The sequence below is a fragment of the Humulus lupulus genome, chromosome 4 (assembly GCF_963169125.1).
Source record: "Humulus lupulus chromosome 4, drHumLupu1.1, whole genome shotgun sequence".
In the NCBI taxonomy this organism is placed as follows: domain Eukaryota; kingdom Viridiplantae; phylum Streptophyta; class Magnoliopsida; order Rosales; family Cannabaceae; genus Humulus; species Humulus lupulus.
Genome location: NC_084796.1, coordinates 248,946,476 through 248,968,347, shown reverse-complemented (window position 1 = coordinate 248,968,347; position 21,872 = coordinate 248,946,476). Strand labels below are relative to the sequence as shown.

The 21,872-nt window shown below is 32.0% G+C and overlaps 4 protein-coding genes across 4 annotated transcripts; 2 read left to right on the top strand and 2 right to left on the bottom strand.

Annotated features, from left to right (window-relative positions):
- Positions 1–407: 407 nt before the first annotated feature.
- LOC133833165 (uncharacterized) lies at positions 408–1,037 on the bottom strand. The gene has a single exon (XM_062263416.1). The coding sequence runs from the start codon at positions 1,035–1,037 to the stop codon at positions 408–410; it is 630 nt and encodes a 209-aa protein (XP_062119400.1).
- Positions 1,038–3,252: 2,215 nt separating this feature from the next.
- LOC133833164 (uncharacterized) lies at positions 3,253–4,620 on the bottom strand. The gene has a single exon (XM_062263415.1). The coding sequence runs from the start codon at positions 4,618–4,620 to the stop codon at positions 3,253–3,255; it is 1,368 nt and encodes a 455-aa protein (XP_062119399.1).
- A 6,240-nt stretch (positions 4,621–10,860) lies between these two features.
- Positions 10,861–11,999, top strand: LOC133831654 (thaumatin-like protein). Its single transcript, XM_062262025.1, has 2 exons — positions 10,861–11,048; positions 11,162–11,999. The coding sequence occupies exons 1-2, from the start codon at positions 10,985–10,987 to the stop codon at positions 11,866–11,868; spliced, it is 771 nt and encodes a 256-aa protein (XP_062118009.1). The 5' UTR covers positions 10,861–10,984; the 3' UTR covers positions 11,869–11,999.
- A 6,696-nt stretch (positions 12,000–18,695) lies between these two features.
- On the top strand, positions 18,696–21,451 carry LOC133831653 (pentatricopeptide repeat-containing protein At3g18020). The gene is made up of 2 exons (XM_062262024.1): positions 18,696–20,838; positions 20,917–21,451. The coding sequence occupies exons 1-2, from the start codon at positions 18,761–18,763 to the stop codon at positions 20,948–20,950; spliced, it is 2,112 nt and encodes a 703-aa protein (XP_062118008.1). The 5' UTR covers positions 18,696–18,760; the 3' UTR covers positions 20,951–21,451.
- The last annotated feature ends 421 nt before the right edge of the window (positions 21,452–21,872 follow it).

The following is a 21,872-nucleotide window of genomic DNA, read 5'->3' as shown; positions in this document are numbered from 1 at the left end:
ACCTCGTCGATGAAAGTCAATATCAATGACGACTTTACAAGTCGTTGGTAAAAAAAAGTATCACTGACGACAATATCGTTGGTGATAATTTAACCTTTTTTTTTTAATGCTTTTAACTATCAATGACGACTTAGTCGTCATTGATAATATTATCAATGACGACTATGTCGTTAGTGTTATTTATTTATTTATTTTTAATTATTAATTAATATAAAAATAATTAATTATTTCATTTTTTTATAACTAATTAATATAAAAAATAATTTAATTAAAAATAAAACATATAACAAACTAAAAATGTTCATATTAAATTTTAAAAAGTCATACATAGAAATATAAAATACTAAAGTGTTCATAAAACATAAATAAATACATAATCAATAGTCCATAAAACGTATATAAAAATACTAAAAGAAATTTGTAGTAGCATCGTCATCGTCATCATCACTAGCATTTCTCGGAATTTGTTGTTGAGGAACATTTGGCATCTGTGGGTAGTAGGGCAGCACCTGCGAACTTGGCATCATCGGCGATGTTTGCTGCCCATGTGGTGTAGGCATCATTGGCGATGTTTGCTGCCCATGTGATGTAGGCATCATCGATGATGTTTGCTGCCCATATTGCTGCCCTTGTGGTATCAGCATCATCTGAAAAGTATGCGGCATCTGAGACATTTGTTGTGTCGGCATCATTTGTGGCGTCCGTGACTGAGAAACTTGAGACGTCTGAGGCGATTGCGTCATCATCTGCATCATTACTTGTGAACTGTTTGGCGACTGTGACATCATCTGGAAGAATGACTGGAACATCTGATATTGTTGAAATTGAATCATGTGTTCAGGGGTTAAAGATGCAGACGAATGAATAGGAGGTTGTTGTAGTAGTTGCTGAAAGGAAAGAGGAGTCTGTTGCGATTGCTGATGCTGAAAACCCATTGGCTGAAAAGATGAACCAGATCCATCTCTAGGCATATGAGAATGAGATGGCCGTGGATGCGTTGGTTGCGTTGGAGCTGCATTATTCATCTCAAGATCCATTTCAGCACGTTCCTCAGGAGACAGTTTTTGAGACAATATCTGAACTTGTCTTTGCAATTGAGCTACTGTCTGCTGTAAGTCGGGCTGGTTAGTAGTTGTTGGTTGTGTACGCCGTTTTGATGATTGTCCTTTCAATTTGCGACCCACTCCTCGGTTATGGCCACGCCTCTCTCCAAGAGTCTCACGAAGTATCTCAATCTCAGAAACTTCTGTAGAGTCAGAAGTACTAGATCGGCTGTCATAAGTATTCTTCATCCGTTCCTATTTTAAGAATAAGTCAGAAAGTAAAATCAAATTATAATTATTTGAATATATTTAAAAGTAATTAATTTATATAATCTTACCCATTCATTTTTGGCATAGTCGTTGACAAAGGTGTTTGTGCATTTCTTTGTATGACAATCCTTCCAATTCTCAATGTAACCCTTGCTTTGCTGATAAATATAAATTGTAAGAAAATTATAATTAAATTAAACTTCATTAAATATATATTATATATACATTAACTTACATTTTCATGAAGGGTTTCGGCCATCGTTATCGACCCTTGTGTTGGAGAGTATTTCATCTTCTGCCGATTGAGAGAATTTTGCTTAGAACGAGCAATAAACTGAGGAGATGTGAACACCTGACATATTAGTCGCCATTGTTCTTCATTGAGTTCATTGGGGGGGTTTTTGACTGCGTTTTCGAAGTCTTCTGGTTTTGTGTAATATTCCTTGAAATGTGCCAGCCTAAGATTTGAAATGTGCCAGCCAAATCGTACCACATTAACTATACATGTCGGATATGAATACACAACGAAATCAGACCCAGATGCTAAAGCTAGCAATTCATCACTATGTTCTAATGACCCGAGCTTATACAAATTGAAAATCTGAAGAAAAAAAAAACAATCAGGATTTGAGAGATTTGAAGATCAGGAATAAGTATATATTAGGATAAGGAACACTTGTATACCTTCTCATGAAACCACGACTGAAATTCTTTTTTATGTAAAAGGTTATGGTTAGCGTTCGGGTCCCTCCGTCTGATTCCTTCGAGATGCTCTCTATTAAATAAAAAATTATTATAATTTTAATTAAAAAGAATTATACAATGTTATTCATTAAGCAACATGTAATCATTTGATTAACTTACTTCATATAAAAATCGATCTCAGTACAATTCTCTAGTATGTACCACTCAGCTCTTTTGCGAGTCTTCTCGTCGAGAGGTATTATTGTTTGTTTTCCGAGTGGACGACATTGAGATTTGAAAACTGTTAGGTACCGAGATAGAAGAGGAGCATCTTCATTGCGCTCAGGACAATTGAATTTTGTATGCACACCTTTGAAGTACATGGAGCAAAATGTCAAAGCCTCGTCTATAACATATCCTTCAGCAATAGATCCTTCTGGGCGTGCTTTATTCCTAACATAATTTTTCAACTTTTTCATGTACCTTTCAAATGGGTACATCCATCTCATAAAAACTGGCCCACCCAATATGGCTTCCTCAGGCAAATGTAGTACCAAATGTATCATGATATCAAAAAATGCTGGAGGATAAATCCTCTCCATTTTGCATAAAATTTGAATGAGGTCTCCTTGTGCCTTCTCCATGTCTTTTACATTCAATGTCCTAGAACATAAAATTCTGAAAAAATTACACAATTCTATTATGGTGGTTGATATTTCCTTCGATAAAAACTTGCCAATACAAACAGGAAGTAACCGTTGCATGATAACATGACAGTCATGGGATTTCAATCCAACAATATTGTTGTCAGTTACTTTCTTCTTCAAGTTCGAACAAAACCCATTTGGCAATTTAACTTCTTTCAAAAATCTACAAAATAATTGCTTATCTTCAGCAGTCAACACATAAGGGGCATGGGGTTTTAGCAACCTTTTGTGAGCTCTTCGTAAATCCATAAGGATTGACGAACTCCCATATTTTTCAAATCTTGTCTTGCATTGGTGGTGTCTTTAGACTTGTCATTATCCAAGAGGGTGCCAAGGATACTATCACAAACATTCTTCTCCACATGCATAACGTCTATGTTGTGTTTCAGCTCATTGGTACTCCAATACTCTAGTTCATAAAAGATGCTTTTTTTCCTCCAATTACTTTCAGTCTCACCTCTTTTTCGTTTCCCCGGAGCTCGTTCTGATATAGCATTCACTTGTTCTAATATCTCTAAACAAGTAAATCGTCTTGGAGGAAGCCTCTTTTAAACTTTTCCATCAAATTCACGGTCCTTTCTCATACAATGATTGGATGGCAAGAAACGTCTATGGCCAACGTAAGAGGTCTTACCAATCACTCGAATAGAACTAGTATCCTCATTGCATGTAGGACAAGCTTTATATCCTTGGCCACTCCATCCAGACAAGCTACTGCGAGCGGGAAAATCATTAATTGTCCAAAGAAGAGCTGCACGCATCTTGAACATTGAATTGCTTGTCGCATCTCTTGTCTCAATCCCGTTAGTCCACAATTCCTTCAGCTCGTCCACCAAAGGCCTCAAGAATACGTCCATGTTTTTACCAGGTGATTTAGGTCCGGGAATAAGGAGAGTCAACAAGAAATTGTTATCCTTCATACACATCCATTGTGGCAAATTATAATTCGCCAAAACTACAGGCCACATACTATACGATAAGCTCATGTTGCCAAAAGGATTAAATCCATCGGCAGCCAAGCCCTTGCGCACATTCCGTGGATCTCTTGCAAAGTCCGGATGTCTGCTATCAAAGTTTTTCCACGCGGCGGAATCAACAGGATGACGCATAACACCATTTTCTTTCACACGCCCAGTACGATGCCATACCATCTCTTTGGCTGTAATTCTTGAACTGTATAATCTTTTCAATCTTGGAGTTAATGGAAAGTAACGCATCACCTTATGCGCTATCTTTTTTCCACTTGTGTTCTCATTAATCCATCTACTGGTCCCACATACCGGGCAAAAATCTTTCGGTGCATGGTCATTGTAAAATAAACAACAATTGTTCTTGCACACATGAATTGATTCATACCCTAGGCCTAATTTACTTAGTTTCTTCTTCGCCTCATAGAATGTTGGAGGGATTTTGTTTTCCTTCGGAAATGCAAACTTCAACAATTTCAACAATTCATCAAAGATATAATTTGGTATTTTTCCCAAATTTTTTAAGTGCATCAACTTTGCTACAAAGTTGAGGGAGGATATCCAATCGCAACCGGGGTACAACTCTGCCTCGATCTCCTCAAACATCTCATCATAATATTGACCCCTCTGAATTCCATCGTCGGTTGCTCTTCCATCGTCATTTATAGGAGGAAAGAAATCTTCAATGACATCAACCATCTCATCGGCATCGGCATTGTTAGCCTCGATTGGTTCATCTGGCTCCCCATGGTAAGTCCACCTCTCATAACTGCTTTCAAAACCCTTGGTAAAAATATGTGCCTCCACAGTATCTAAAGGATGCAGTCTGGTATTCTTGCATCTAACACAAGGACAGAAAATTCTTCCGTCACAATCTTTGTGTTTAGACGCGAGTGCCATAAAGACTTGGAGACCTTCCCAGTAAGCAGGATCCTTACGATTTCTCATGGTCACCCAAGTCTTATCGATTGTCATCTACCAAAAATTTAAAATAAATTAATTTTAATCAAATTGGTTTGTGAGGTACAAATTTTATGATTAATGTACAAGTTGAACAAAATGTGTTTTATGTTATTTTATGATTTTTTTTTAACTTTTATTTTAAATATTATTTAGATAATTCTAAAAGAAACATTCAAATAATTAAACTTATAATATATTTATTGATTTTAAAAAATAATATTAATCTTTTTTTGAGCACAAAATTTTATTATGTTAAAATTAAATATTAAATCATTTAAATTATTATTTATGATTTATTAAATTAATTGTCTAATTATTTATTTTTATTAAATATTATTTTTTATAGAAAATATGCAATAATATTTTCTTACTTAAATTACTAATTCTGAAATTAATTTTATCAAATTTTTTAAATTGTTAATTATTTAAATAATAATCCTTTTTAAAATTAAACTTTTCAATAATTTTTATCAAATTACTAACTTATTATAAATTATCTAATTAACATAATTTTTTTTAAATGTCTAAAAATTCTACTAAAATTTCGGCAGCATAACAGCTAATTTTTAACATATCCAAAAATTTTAAAACCTGCACTAAACATTACAAAAATTTCTAAATACATCACAGATTTACAGAATTTCAAGATACACAATAATTACATATATATATATGCAGAAATAATTAAACAACTAATTAATAATTAAAAAAAAATCATATATAATCTGTTTTTTTTTCAAAACTATACAAAATTAAATTACATCTGATTTTTTTAAACCTACACTAAAATTAATACTAACATTGATAATAAAACACAGTAATAATTTGCAACAGATAAAAGAAAAAAATACTAACAGTGATTTATGCGGCGATTCCCCGTTCTCTGTCGGCTCCCTTTATATCTGTAAAATCAAACAAAAATATAAATATACATATATATATACATAAAAAAAAATAAAAAAATTAGTATGCCATGGTGGTGGTGCGTACCGATCTATGCCACGGAGAGGGAGACGACGGCGGTTTAAGAGAGGACGGCGGGAGAGGGAGAAGCCGACGGTGAGGGAGAGCACGGCGGCAGAGGGAGATGGCGGCGGTGGTGCGAGTCACGGGAGACGGGAGGGGACGGGAGGGGAGGCGACGGCCGTGGTGATAGGCCGGAGGGGACGGGAGGGGAGGGGACGGCGGCAGAGGGAGGGGACGGTGATAAGGTGATAAGGGAGGAGTTTAGATCTGAAAACTGATAAAAATATGTTAAGAGGAAATGGGGGCTCGGGGTTGAAGAAGGTGATTTTTAATGATTTTCACCAACGACTATCAATGAGGACAAAGTCGTTGGTGATTGGACATCACTGACGACGTGGCAAAGTATTATTAACGACAAAGTCGTTGGCAATACTTTTTAGAGGGAAAAAGCCCGTCTCTTTAACGGTTCATTTTCAAAAACAGAAGAAAACATCAATGAGGACAATGTCGTCATTGATAAATTTATCAATGACGACATTGTCCTCATTGTTGCAATTTTCGTTGGTGATGTTTTATTTAACCAAAAAAAAAGTATTACTGACGACAGTGAAATATCGTTGGTGATACTATGACTTTTACTAACAACATTTTGCCGTCAGTGATAGTGCCGTTAGTGATATTAGTTATTCTTGTAGTGAAAGATAAAGTAAAATAAAAGAGATGAGTTCGAGAGCCTTAGACTTCATTGCACAACAATACTTTTAATTCAAATTCATTGAATATGTATCTTTTAAAATAAAAGGTGTTTTTTTTTAAAAAAATAAATGAATAAAAGAAAATCTCATAGCAAATTAGTGAATTATTAGGATAACAATTTTATCTGAAATTTTATTGTTAATGCACATATTGACATATATGGATTGATTTTTTTTTTAAATGAAATTAATTTTTACAAATTTTAATTTGGATAGAAGATAAAAATAATTGTATTACTAACTTTTGTTTTAATTAGATTTTTTTTTCCTTTCATTATTTAAAAATTTTTACTTTAATAATCTTTTTCACAAATCAAATATGTCTCCAAACTATATATCGATCTCATATAATCTTGTCTCCTTGTTAAGAGCACTCCCAACCGATATTCTACTATATTTTTTAAAATACTTCACTAAAACATCACTTATTTTATTTTACCAATAACGTTTACATTACACCATACATCAGCTTCATATATTATTATTATTATTAAATATTTTTATTAATTAAAATAATAGTAAAATGGGATAAACAATAAAAAACAATTAATTTAGAAAGAAAACAAAATGAAATGACTAAAATAATAATAATAAATGTTTGAAAGAGAGGTAAACCTTAGCTATAGAGGAGTAGTTTAGCTCATCCAATGGAGTGTGTTTTAGTAGATTTTGAGCTATATTTTATAGCTTTAGCTATTATAACTCACCCATTGTTAGTGATCTAAGAGCATCTCCAACATACTAGCTTTATTTTTTTTTTTTGCTAAATTTTTTATTTTTTTTTTGTATTTTTTATCACTCCAAGTGCTAGCCATTTTAACTTTTATTTTTTGGAGAGACTCCATGGCTAATTAAACTATATTTTATTATTATTTTACTATCATTATTATCATTTTAATAAAAGATATAATAGAACCAAAGTGTATATCATAAAAATATAATTAAATTATTCATTAGTTAGTTGTATTGAAATTGTTAAGTTAAAAATAGCTCATAAAATAACTTTTTAACTATTTTGGTCAAAATTTAACTAAATAATAAAAATCATAGTTGGAGTTGCTATAAACTATAAAGTAAGGTAAAAAAAAAAAGTTATTCTTAGAGCAACTCCAATGCTCGTTGCTTGAAGGAGTGTTTGCTGACATTGACTCTTTTTTTGCTACTCTAAATAAAGTTAAAGGAGCGATGTCAAGAGTAAGTACATTTTAAATAATGATGTGTGAGACCATAATAAACAATTTTTAGAATTGACTAGCATTGGAGCAATCAAAGAAAAATTGTCAAAGGTAAGGTAGTATGGATGAGAGAATAAAAAAATTATATTTGAAGATGATTTAAAGAGTTTTGACAACTTGGAGTTGCTTTTAGTGAGTGAGTAATGGCTACAAAAAATTTACAGTGATTAACCTTACCCCTCCCATTTTGGGTTGGGATCTATCCCAAAATATACAAATAGAAAAAAACCAATTGGGAGTTGAGTTGAGTTGAGTGTATTTTGAAGTTTAGGAGTGGATAGTAATGAAAGACAAGACCCACATATGAAAAGGACCAAATATTAGGGTAAATGACTCATATTGTTAATAATAGGGTACCTTTTTTCACCACACACACACACTGTCCTTCGGCACAGATTCCCTCCCCTTTGACATGTGAGTGGCCACTTTACTTTTTTGTCTGATGAAGACAACACTTTCCCACTGAACCTCTGACACCTTCGTTTGTTGTGCACTTTGTCATCTACACAAACTTCCACTACTTACCTATTAGCTATTACCCATTTCTCCACTTCCAAAATTCACATCTTGGGCAGGTGACTTCTTCTCTTCTATGATGGCCCAGCCCATTTACAACTTTAAAGCCCACTGGCCTCTTTTCTTTTTTGCCCACATTTCAATTAACTTTATTTGTGATACCTTTGGAGAAATTATTTAAATTAGGGTTTATATTTTTTTTTATTCTATTTTTTGTCTCATTATCTGTTTGGATTCTGTATTTTGACAAATTACTTTTTGGACTCTATGTTTTGTAAAATGGTTGAAATAGAACCTTAAACCCGATTTTGGTCAATGTTTTCTCAACTAAAATCACAAATAATTTACCAAACTAATAATTCAGAACAAAAATAAAATTATTCTGCTTAAAAACTGTGTTGTTATATTCAATTTTTTCTTCATCAAAATTGAGTTTAGTGTTCTATTTTAACTATTTTACAAAACATATGGTCCAAAAAGTAATTTGTCAAAACACAGGGTTCAAACAGGTAATAGGACAAAACACAAGATCCAAAAAAGTATAAACCCTTTAAATTATTATACATATACAAACGTAGAGTAATGATATGTATACCTAAAATATATACATAAATATTACATACAGTGATGTGACAGTTTAGCCTAACTAATCACATTTATTAAAACTGGGACCCACTATTTTAAAAAACAATGATATGTCATTGTGTGTAATGTTTGAGTGCAGATATCACTACTCTTTAGTTAATGATATGACATTTTCTTAACTTTTTACCGCTCTAATTATAACCCTTCTAGGCTAGCTATAATATCAATTTACTTTTTGACTAGACAAATATAGCTAGTGTGAAGTGGTTAGCCAAATTAATGGTATATTATTTTAATAATAAAAAAGTAATGATAGTAATCTAAATTTGTAAAAATTATTAAATTTTCTATATTGGAAAATTAAATTTGTAAAACTGGTTGAATTAAACAACTTTAGCTATTACAGAGAGCATGTTGAAATGATGGTATTAACTATTAATTAGCTAGTGTAATTAGAGATGCACTTATATTTGTAGTACTTAAATTATTTTTTTATGGTATGTAGTTCGGTACTTATAACTTATATATTTTTACTGTAAATATTTCTTTAGCTACGTACTTTCACCAATGTCAATAATAAATTTAACATCGAGAATAAATGACTATATCAAAACATAAACAGATCGTACTATACTATGAAAATATCTTAATATTTTCTTTTGATCCACATTTCAATTACCTTTATTAGTGCGCAGGTAATACTTCGAGAAAGGAAAAGATAAAACTTGTCTTGTCCCTACTTTAACATTCCTTTATTACATTTTCAAATGGAAGAAAAGAAAAAAAACACATATGTTTCTAAAGTAAATTCTTGATTTTTCTTTTTTCTCTTTTCACTTCTTTATAGAGTTTGTGCTTTTTAATTTTCTTAGATAGATGTGTGTGATTTATTTATTATTAAGTGGAAATTAGATTGTGGTTAAGAACTAACCCCAAAATTATCCTTTTTATAGTTTCTATGAATAAAATAAATCACTTTTCTTTTTCTAATCAAAAGAAAGGAAATTGTTATTTGTACGTCAACATATTAATCAACTTTTTCATGTACAAAGGTGCGATTTTCCATAATAACAATAAGACAAAGTAAAAATAGAAGTATGACTTTTGAGTGGCTTCAGTCTTATATATAAAAAATTTATCGTTTTATGAAGAGTAATGACAAGTGGAAAAAATAAATAGGTATTACACACCCAATAATGTAACATGTATTAAATAAAAAAAATTTAAATAAATAAATTTAATTGGTTAAAAAATATTATAACTTTATCCCTCTAAAATCTATTTTGATACATATTTTATGAGCATATATTATTATTATTATTAATGATAATTAGGGTATTCTAAGATTAATAGCATTGTTATAAGCATTGATGTAGCCAGTAATTTTTTTTGGAGTGGGGGCTTAAACATATAAACGCATAATTAATAGTTATCAAAAGCAATGAGTTTTTTCTTTTATGAAAGTTTTTCTGTCTTTAAAGTTGATGATTCTTGAATTTTTAGATCATCTTCATCTTCAAAAATGGGATTAATTCTTACATTATAGTAGGGCTTATTATATATGTTTAGTAATTTATTAAAATTATTCTTAATACTTATATTAACTTAATATTATATAAATAATATTTTATAGTTTTAGTAGAGCCTTGAGATCCCACTTGACATTTCATGGCTTCTTGCCTGGTTAAAAGATATATTAAGGATTTTAATATTTTAGGACGTGATATATTATTATTAGTGCAATATCAGATCTCATGTATATTTAAGTTTAAATTTAATTTAATAGAAATTTGTAGGATTCAATATTAATTAATATGAGAAAAATAGTGTTGGATACCCTAGATTGCTATATTTTTTTTTTTTAAATATAACATTCATTCAAATGTTTAATAGCACAAAACCTTACCGATCAACCAGAAACAAAACCGCACAAATCTCATAATGAGAAGACCAAACAAACAGCAAATCACGCCAATTACAATATGAAAGCATAACGCCTAAGATAAAAACCTCCAAACTTATAATAGGATATATTGCAATTTAGTATTTATCTAAGAATAAGTTCCCAATAATAAAAGCAATTAAAATAAAATATTTCTATATGTTCTTTGAGACCATACATTTCATTAAACCCTTTCATTCCTATATATATATACACATATATACCTCTAATAAACAACTCTTCTCCTAAGGAGACGGGCTCCGAGACCATAAACCTACTCTTCCTTTTTCAACTCTTTAAAAGTAGTCATTTTCACTCTTATCTGAGCTGAGCTTCTCAACTTCGCAATCATGGCGGTTCTGCAGAGATCTGTACTCACACTCGTTCTCACTTCACTCCTTTTCATCATTCTAGGTACTCTCCAAACCTCTCATCACACAAAATCACTCACATTTCAACAATGTCTGTATGTACTGTGTAGTTTTAACCATCTCTGACTAACGATTCTCTTCTCTTTTCGTTTGCAGTTAACGACGTCGTTTTCGCCGGAGCAACCACCCTCACCCTCGTAAACAAGTGCTCCTACACAGTCTGGCCGGGGATCCAGCCCGGCGCCGGCTCACCCCTCCTCGCCCGCGGAGGCTTCAAGCTCGCTCCCAACAAGGCCTACTCCCTCCGTCTCCCCCCGCTCTGGTCCGGCCGCTTCTGGGGCCGTCACGGCTGCTCATTCGACGCTTCCGGCCGCGGCCGCTGCGCCACAGGAGACTGCGGCGGAGCCCTCTTCTGCGGCGGCGCAGGTGGTGCTCCCCCGGCTACACTAGCCGAGATCACCCTCGGTAACGACCAAGACTTCTACGACGTCAGCCTCGTCGACGGCTACAACCTCGGGATCTCCATAACCACGTTCCGCACCGGCGGCGGCCCGGGGAAGTGCAGCTACGCCGGCTGCATCAGCGACCTCAACGTCATGTGCCCGGCAAGCCTCCAGGTCCGTTCTCGCGACGGGAGGCGCGTGGTGGCGTGCAAGAGCGCGTGCTCGGCGTTTAACTCGCCGAGATATTGCTGCACCGGCGCGTACGGGAGCCCTCAGTCGTGTAAGCCGACGGCTTATTCGAAGATCTTTAAGGCGGCTTGTCCCAAGGCTTATTCTTATGCCTATGATGATCCAACTAGCATTGCTACCTGTACACGTGGCAACTATTTGGTTACGTTTTGTCCTCGCCACCATCGTTGAGATCTATTTTATTTTTGGTTTATCATATTATTAATTAAGTTAATGAACACTATTATATGTTATTATAATTAATTTATGTTATAAATTTATAATATAATAGTTGAGTAATGGATCTGGCTTTTTAACTTATAGTTGAGTAATTTTTACTATATTAATTGATGTTTAATGATTTGTTTACTTTTGGTTAAAGTGTAATTACTTTTTCGAAATGATTTGAATGTGTTTGAATCGTGAATGAGAAGAGTGAGGCATCTTTTAAAAACGAGTAATGCTGTGTGAGGACCAAAACAAGTAAAGAATTAGGTGGGTGTTTGTTTTGAGTAGTTGAGATGTTTTGGAAAGTCTAGAGCGATTTGGGATGAGGTAATATTAAACTCTTGTGTGCAAAAATATTCACTTTACTCTTAAAATATATGTAAGGCTCACACAAATTATTAGCTTTACTCTTTTGAAATTTGAACTAAATATAGGAATAGAATTATATTTTCATTCTCACATTTACTTTATCTCATACCAAACACCCCATAAGAAAGTTTAGCATGATACATAAGGTGATGAATGGTTAGAGAATAGAATGAAAATGTTTGTATTTTAGAGTATTGAAAATGTCGAAAATAATTTTTTTTTGTAAATTCTCTTATAAGGTCTGTACTTTAAGCCATATTGGTGGGGCTATTCAGTGTTTTCGATTCATTAATAGTTTTCGTCACGATTTTTTTATGACCGTGTATATTGTAGTTGTTCAAAGCAACTTACAAATTTTCAGAAAATTTCGAATAGTTTACAGCACTTAAAACTAGGTTCAAACATGTTGCTTTCTATGTGCATAAAAAAAATTAGTCACGAGTGCAATATGTTTGAACTTAGTTTTCAGTATTGTAAACTATTTGGAATTTTATGAAAATTTGTAGGATGCTCTAAATAGTTACAATATACACGGTCATAAAAAAAATCGCACGAAAACTGTTCACAGGTCGAGAACACTGAAAGTCTCACCGGTAGGACTTAAAGTAAAGCTCCTATATGAGAATTGTCCTAATTTTTTTTTTATATTTTGGCAAAATAACTATTCTACTATAATAGGGGAGTAAAGACTATTTTAATTCAAAATTGAAATAAAATTAATAATTTTTTTTAGGGATTTCTTGGCGAAATGACATATTTTTTGAAGATATTTGTACTCTATTCCAGTTTTAATAATTTTTTGCAAAATAACATCTGACACTCCAGACAGCTAGTCGAAATTTTTCAGACAGCTGATAAAAAAATTCTGACAGTTGGTCGAAATTTTTAGAGAGCTGGTCGAAATTTTAGACAGAGGTCATTATCAAAACTAAACCAGAATACAAAATAACTTCAAAAAATATGTTATTTTCACCCATTACTCTTTTTTTTTTTAATTCATATTAACTTTTATTAAGTTTCTATAATTTTTTCACCATTTCCATTCCTTAATTTTTATTCGAACCAATCAAACGCCACCACAATTATCATATTTGACTTGAACTTGTATGGAACATATACTTATTATAGATCTCTCTTCATTAACTTTGTAATCGGTATTTACAACACTTGTGTTAGTTGGGCGTTGAAGGAGTACATAATTAGCATTATTCTATTAAAATTTATCTTTATAAACTCTCCCGTATTTTATAAGGGTTTGATATAAAATGACTATTAATTGAAAGTAAGTAAATGTACATATTTTTAATTTTATAATACAGTAGTCTAACCACAATTTTAATATTACATATTACAAAATATGCCCTTAGTAAATTACTATTTTATTCTAAATATTTTAATATTATTAGTTTTTATTTTAAAGTTATTTTGATTTTTTTTAATTTTGTATGAGTTGTTAAATAATATAGCATACCACAAAATACATATATTGAGTTGAAAAATAATATACCAGTAAAACTTACAAAATTATTACTAAAAAATGTATATACTATGCTAACAAATTTATATACTACCATTAAAATATATATAACATGATACAAAATTATATACTACCATTATGTTTAGTAAGATAGAAACTAAATATCATACAAAAATGATATACCATACAACAAAAAACATATACACTAGTTGAAAAATAATATACCAACAACTTATAAAAAACTTAAAAAATCAATATAATTTTAAAATAAAAACTAATTAAACAAAACTAATATACATGTACTACTATATTAAAGTCATACGCTAGAAAATGACAATTTAGGTAATCAATAATGTAAAATAGTCATTTGTCTATAATTTTAAAAATGAAGACATTAGCTTCTTGATATCATTGTTTTGGTTCATTTACTATAGTTTATCTATTTTATAATGTAGTGAATCATTATATGATAATAGATTTTAATTACTTGATTACATATAATTAAGGGAAGTTTGGTCATATTGAAATTTTTATTAATCAAATTTGAGGTTAGGGTACCAAGTATGAACAATTTCAAATTATAGAATACCGGATCAGCATTATTGAAAACATAAGATTTTAAGTATATATTTCGATAAAATACAAGACACTAAATAAATATAGGACAATTCTTCTATAGGGGCTTCACTTTAAGCCCTACCGGTAGGGCTTTCAGTGTTTCTCGACCTGTGAACAGTTTTCGGCGTGACTATTTTTTATGACCGTGTATATTGTAGCTATTTAGAGCATTCTGCAAATTTTCAGAAAATTCCGAATAGTTTACAATACCGAAAATTAGGTTCAAACATGTTGTTTTTTACACGCATAAAAAAAATTAGTCACGCGTGCAACAACATATTTGAACCTAGTTTTCGGTACTGTAAACTATTTGGAATTTTCTGAAAATTTGCACTATGCTCTAAATAGCTACAATATACACAATCATAAAAAAAAATCGCGCCGAAAACTATTCACAGGTTGTAAACACTGAGAGCCCTACCGGTAAGGCTTAAAGTGAAGGTCCTATAGGAAAATTCTCCACTAAATATATACCCGCTTATAAATTTGGACGCATCTACGACCTTCGAACCATTTTCCATGTCTCCTAAATGTGATTTCCTCACCACTTTTTCTTCTTTCATAACTTATTTTTTTTCTCATTCATTCTAATAATGTATTTCTTATTACTTTTTTAGATCATTATTATAATAATACATATCCAAAATGCATTACAATTTAACGAATAAAATATATCAGTACATCATCCTAGTGAAATGCTCTCTTTCTTTACTTGAAAAATATAAAGTTTCCCAAAGATTGATTTTTCTATTTAAAGTTGATACATAACTAGAGATATAAACGGGACGGGCAGGGTGGGGGCACGGAGTTGGGCCCATCAAGTACCTGTTTAATAAAAATAATTAATATTTTTTACTATAAAATAATTAAAAATAAATAAATTATACCATTAATAAATATATATTTTTATATAAATTATTATATTATATATTTTTAATAATACTTATATTAAAAATATAAATTACAATATAAACAAGACAAGTTCAAGACGGGATGATGTTTTCCACTAAGTAGTTGACCAAATAACCAAAAATAACTTGTCAACAAAAAATATAATCAAAATTTAACTAATCCAAATCATAGTAATGATTAATCATTGATTATATTTTTTGTTGACAAGTTATTTTTGGTTATTTGGTCAACAAAGTAATTATTAGAATGGGAAGATTAAAGACGTTTAAAAAATAATGTTGTTTTCTTGAACCATTGTCGTTTTTCCGAAATAATGTCATTGTATTAATGTCGTTTTCTCGGCGTATCGTCGTTTATTAAAAAGATGTCGTTTCTAGATATTAATTTCGTTTCAATTGAATGATGCCGTTTTATCCAAATTATATCGTGTACGAATCATGTCGTTTTTCGTTAATTATATCGTTTTAAAGTAATAATGTCGTTCTCTTGATATGATATCGCTTTCCAAGATTTATGTTGCTTATTGGGAAATGTGTCATTTATGAGATTAATGTTGTTTTCTAGGATTTGTTGTTTTCTAGGATTGATATAGTTTTTGAAAACTTGTGTCGTTTTCCAATTTGGTCTTTTTTTTTCGTTTTTGACGTGATGTCTTTTATTTTAAACAGTTTTTTTTTTCTCCCTCTTTCTTTTTCACGACCAACCATGGTGGAGTCTCTCAATCGCCATTACATATATCCTAATCATCATTTAAGAAAGTGAAAAAGCCAGAGTATACATAAAGATATGTTTTGCATATACTACATTTGCATAAAGATTTTATGCAAATGGTTTTGCTTGTTGCATATGTTTTGTTTTTATTTTTTATACATCTAACAACACTGTTTTTATGCATAATACTTTTATTTTTGTTTTGAAATGTTAATTTGGTAAATTATTTGTGATTTGAGTTAAGAAAATTTGGACCAAAATCGTGTTTAGGATTCTATTTGAATTATTTTACAAAATATAGAGGTCCAAAAAATAATTTAGCAAAACACAGGGTCCAAACTGGTAATGAGACAAAATACGGGATCCAAAAAGATATAAACCATTTATTTTTAAAGTTTTGTTTTCACAAATTAGATCATGAAAAATAAAAGATGTTCGGTTAATGTTCTTTAAAAATAATTTTTTTTGTATTTTTTACTAGAGATTTTTTTTTTTTTAAGTTTGTAATAAATGTTTAGATAAAGCATTTTGAAAGAAAAAGTGATGAAAAATAGGGAGTGAAAATTTAAAAAAAGAGAAAGTTATGAAAGAGATTTGAGAAGAGAGAAATTGATATAATAAAAAATGAGAAAGAAAGTAAAGAGCAACAGAAAATGATAAGAGAATAAATGCGAAAAAAAACGAGGATAGAGAAATTCATAATAAATAAGACAATGTAATAATAAATGATATGAGAGAATAATAATTAAAAAAATAATGTTAGAAAAAAATAGACAAATATTTTAGAACAACAAAAAATTTTGTTAAGTAGCAAAACAACCTTTAGTTTCTATTTTATTTTTAATCTCTAGTTAAGGTTTAAAGTTGTTGAACTTTATAATTTCTCAAAATTTTCTGTTTTTTTTAGTTATGTAGTCAAACAACCTTTAGGTTTTTTTTTTTTTTTAATCTCTAGTTAAGGTTTAAAATTGTTGAACTTTGTAATATAATTCATCCATAAGAGCCAACCTTGTGAGAGATGTTTCCCCAAGCCATGGATGTTCATTTCTTAGTTGGTACTTACTTTTGCCACTGACATGTGTAAGGAAAATTTGGTCCTTTGTTTGATATATGGATTCTTGTTAAAGAATTATATTTTAAATTTATCCACATTTATAAGATAAAATAAAATATAAACTAATCCAAAAAAATAATAAAAAAAAAGAATTTTTATAGTTCGGAGTGCTCTTACATTATAACATATATTAGTTTTTCTATTTCTTCTCTACTTCATTTAAATATTATATTTTTACATACCATACTATATTTATAGCCATATATATTTTTTAAACTAAATATATACATATATTGTATATATAATAAATATTTTCATGTTTATATTTATAAATAAAAGATAAATTTTTTACAACAATCCACTAAACTATACATACATATATTATTTATTGAATTGTTATGTTCATATTTTCCTTAATATTCTTTAACTAGAGAGAATGAGAAATATTGAGCTACAACAGTAGATGCAGGGGCAGACTTAGAATATATTTTTACTGGGGTCAAAAAAAAAAAAATCCATTAACAAAAATACATATGAATAATATTCTTATGAATTAAAAGCAAAGTACATGTGGTAAAGTTTGAAATAAACAAACAGAACTATAAAATCTTAAAAAAGAAAAAAGAAAATGTAAATATTTTAGTGGGATCAATACATTTAATTATTAAAATACTTAAAATATTACAAAAATATTAACATATGTACATGTAATTTCTAAAAATTCACTGGGGTCAGTTGACCCCACTCGTTCCAATGTGTGTCCACCCCTGAGTAGATGCATTATACATCTTCCATTGGATGCATCTTTTATCGTTTATTAGTTACTTTTTTCCAATTTGAGGTATCATACCTCATTCATTAGGACTGCTCTTATCCATTACCACATTCTGTTTTTTTAAACTACATTCTACACTCCTATCATGAGCCAAAAAGGAGAACAACAAAACCACTATGCGGAGATCTTAGAGAGTCCCATATCAAAAATCAATTTTAAGATGACCCGTATGCTTCTTACCCTACATTCCATTCTCTCTTTCGTTAAGGTTCATCATCCAATATGCATGCAGGTCTTGAGTATAAAATGAAAAAGAATTGAAATTGTGCTTGATTACTAGAATAGCCCTTATAACTTTTATTTTGCTAACAATAATAGCTTATAACTTGTAGTATATAAAAAAGTCGAGGTGAAGCAAAAGTAAATAGCATTGAGTAAAATAGTGATAAGTTTTTCGATGTTATTTTTTATTTATTTTTCGGTTGATAACAAGTTAATTTGCAGTCGATGTCTCCTTAATTTTAGAATAATGTAATATGCTCATATTGAATTAATTTGCAGTTGTTGTGAGGTTAATGTCTCATTGATTTTAAATTATTTTTTGACACCGTATTTTTGTAAATAAAATAGTAATTTTAAAACGTTAAATTAATAAAAATGAAAAAAAAAATTAGAGATGGTAAAAATAATATTAAAAAAATATGTATTTATGAAAAAATAATAAGTTTCTACGTGGTGATATAGAAACGGTGTCGTATTTGTGTTAGAGTGGTCCAAATGTAACAGGCGCAGATTGAATATCCTGAGACCAGTTGCAGCTGATTGGGATTGGAATCTTCTTCTTCTTCTTCTTCCTTCTTTGGTAGTTAAATACAGTTACTTTCATTCATCTCCTTTTCTTCTGCAACTCCATACCTGCTCTCACCACCATGCCGTTAAAATGCTTGGTTCAAGCTTTCCATTCCCTAAGCTTCTTCCATTGCCTCGTCGCCACACCATAACAATCCCACTCGTACTATTCTTCACCCAACGACAACCAACCGAGGACTCCGTTCTAGACCAGCCCACCCTCGACGACACGTCGTATGTGACCAAAACCGTTCATCTCCTCTGCACCAAACACCGCAACGTTGACCAGGCCCTCCGCCTCCTCGACCGTCTCCGCCTCAGTGGCTTCCAGCCCGATTCTCTCAACCTCAGCAGTGTCGTTCATGGGCTTTGTGACTCCAATCGATTCGAAGAAGCTCACCACCGGTTTTCTCTTTCCATTGATTCCGGTTGTGTCCCCGACGAGCGGACTTGCAATGTTCTCATTGCTCGTTTGCTTGGTTCTCGATCTCCGGACGCGACTTTGAGTGTTATCCGTCGATTGATTGATGTGAAGCGTGAGTTTGTGCCTTCTTTGATTAATTATAACCGTTTGATTGATCAGCTATGTTCGTTGTCGAGGCCTGCCGAAGCTCATAGGTTGATTTTTGATTTGTTGAGAAGAGGGCATTGTCCGAATACTGTTACCTATACTTCTTTGATTAATGGGTACTGTAAGGTTGGTGAATTTGATTGTGCCCAGAAGGTGTTTGATGAAATGGGTGAGAGAGGTGTTGTTCCGAATTCTCTGACGTACAGTGTATTGATTGGTGGTGTTTTAAGGATTCGAGAGGTTGAGCGTGGGAGGGAACTCATGTGCTTGCTCTGGGAGAGAATGAAGTGTGGGGATGACCCGTCCTTGAATAATGCAGCCTTTTCTAATCTTATTGATTCTTTGTGTAGAGAAGGGTTTTTCCAGGAGTTGTTCAGGATTGCAGAAGATATGCCTCAAGGAAAGAGTCTCAGCGAGGAGTTTTCTTATGCTCAAATGATTGATTCTCTTTGTAAAACCGGAAAACATCATGGCGCTTCGAGGATTGTTTATATAATGAGGAAAAGAGGGTTAGTCCCAAGCTTGGTGTCATATAATTCTATCATACATGGTCTTAGCAAGGAGGGAGGCTGCATGAGGGCTTATCAGTTGTTAAAAGAAGGAACTGAATTTGGATATCGGCCATCTGAGCACACTTACAAGGTTTTAGTGGAAGGTCTTTGCCGAGAAAACGACCTTCACAAGGCAAAATTTGTCCTTCATATTATGCTCGACAAGAAAGGAGTTGACAGAACTAGAGTTTATAACATATATCTCAGAGCTCTTTGTTTCATGGATAATGCTGCAACTGAGCTTTTGAATGCACTTGTTGTTATGCTCCAAACTCAGTGTCAACCTGATGTGATCACACTCAATACCATTATTAAAGGGTTTTGTAAGATGGGAAGAGTAGAAGAAGCTTTGAAAGTACTAGATGACATGATGGTGAGCAAGTTTTCTGCCCCTGACACCGTGACATTCACCACTATCATTTTTGGATTACTGGACGTTGGAAGAACTGAAGATGCTCTTGATTTGCTGTGTAGAGTAATGCATGACAATGGTTTGAACCCTGGCGTTGTGACATATAATGCCGTCCTTCGTGGATTGTTCAAACTTCAGCTAGCAAATGAAGCTATGGAGATTTACAATGTCATGGTAGGCAAAGGTGTGGCAGCTGACAGTACTACATACACTATCATAATTGATGGATTATGCAAGTGTGATCAGATAGAAGAGGCCAAAAGGTTTTGGGACGATGTTATCTGGCCATCCAAGAATCATGACAACTTTGTCTATGCAACTATTATCAAAGGGCTTTGTAGCTCTGGAAAATTCAGCGAGGCTTGTCATTTCCTTTACGAACTAATTGATTCTGGGGTTTCTCCAAATATTTTTAGCTATAACATTCTAGTTGATAGCGCCTGCAGACTAGGATTGAGGGAAGAAGCTTATCAAGTTGTTAGAGAGATGAAAAGGAATGGACTTACACCAGATTGTGTGACATGGAGGATTCTTGACAAGTTACATGGCAGCTCGAGAAAACAAATTTTTGTTGACGATTCAGCCTTAAAATCAAATGGCAGGTTACAAGAGATCGAAACCAGACTAGAATCGCTGTGAGTGTTCACAAATAATACTGTGTCAATTGAGACAGATAACCTTTTTCTTCAAGAGGAACACTTGTTGTTTTGTAGACATGGCCTAAGGAGTCAATGGATGAGAGTCTAAAACGAGATTACCAGAAAGGCAAGTATAGCTTTCTAGAAGGAGTCATCTGTAGGAGAGATTCAATTTCACAATGCGACGAACAGAGAAGTTTCGGTTCTTTGAAAGAAAGATCATTGGCTTCGAAGAAGTTATTCATAGAAAAAATATGCATAATGCATACTAGTTGTTTTTGAAACCTTGGCAATTGATGGAAAAACTATGCATAATGATCTGTGTGGCTGTTGTTCTTCTCAAGTTTCTATGTTCAATGAAGTTCATAGAGAACAGATTGAATGGAGACTAACTACTAAAAGCCTAGCTGGCTAGCAGTAGTTTTCAGCAAATAATTTTCGGAAGAGAATGATGTGGTTTTGTTCGAGTAAAATTTTAATGTTGTTTTAATTAATCCTTTGAACATGAGGAGCTGTTTGCATAATACTAAGCTGCTGATGTATTGGACATCTAGAAACAATTGGTATCATTTGGGTCATATGGAGGTCCCTTGGGCTACTGTTGTAAGAATCAATGAGAAATTGTCTGAGTTCTTTCAAAACAGAATCCAGAATCAATGAGAAAAAACTGGAAGTATACTTAAAAATAAGCTTAACAATCACAATAACAACCAAAAAAAAATTACTAAAAAAACATAACAATAAGTTTTGTAGTTAAATTCAGATTAAAAAATTGGGAAAATACCATTTTGGCCTTATGTGTTTTTTCTGAATACGCGATCGGCCTCTGTATTTTGTTAAATGATAATTCAGACCCTGTGTTTTACAAAATAGTACCTAAACCCGAATTTGATCAAAATATTTTCAATTATAAAATCAATTATCGGGTCATTAGTGATACGATGAGTTAAGAGAAGTAAAGAAAGGTGGTCGAGGAATTGAGAATAAAATATTATATTTGAATTTTTTTTTTACAAGAATTGAGTAAAATG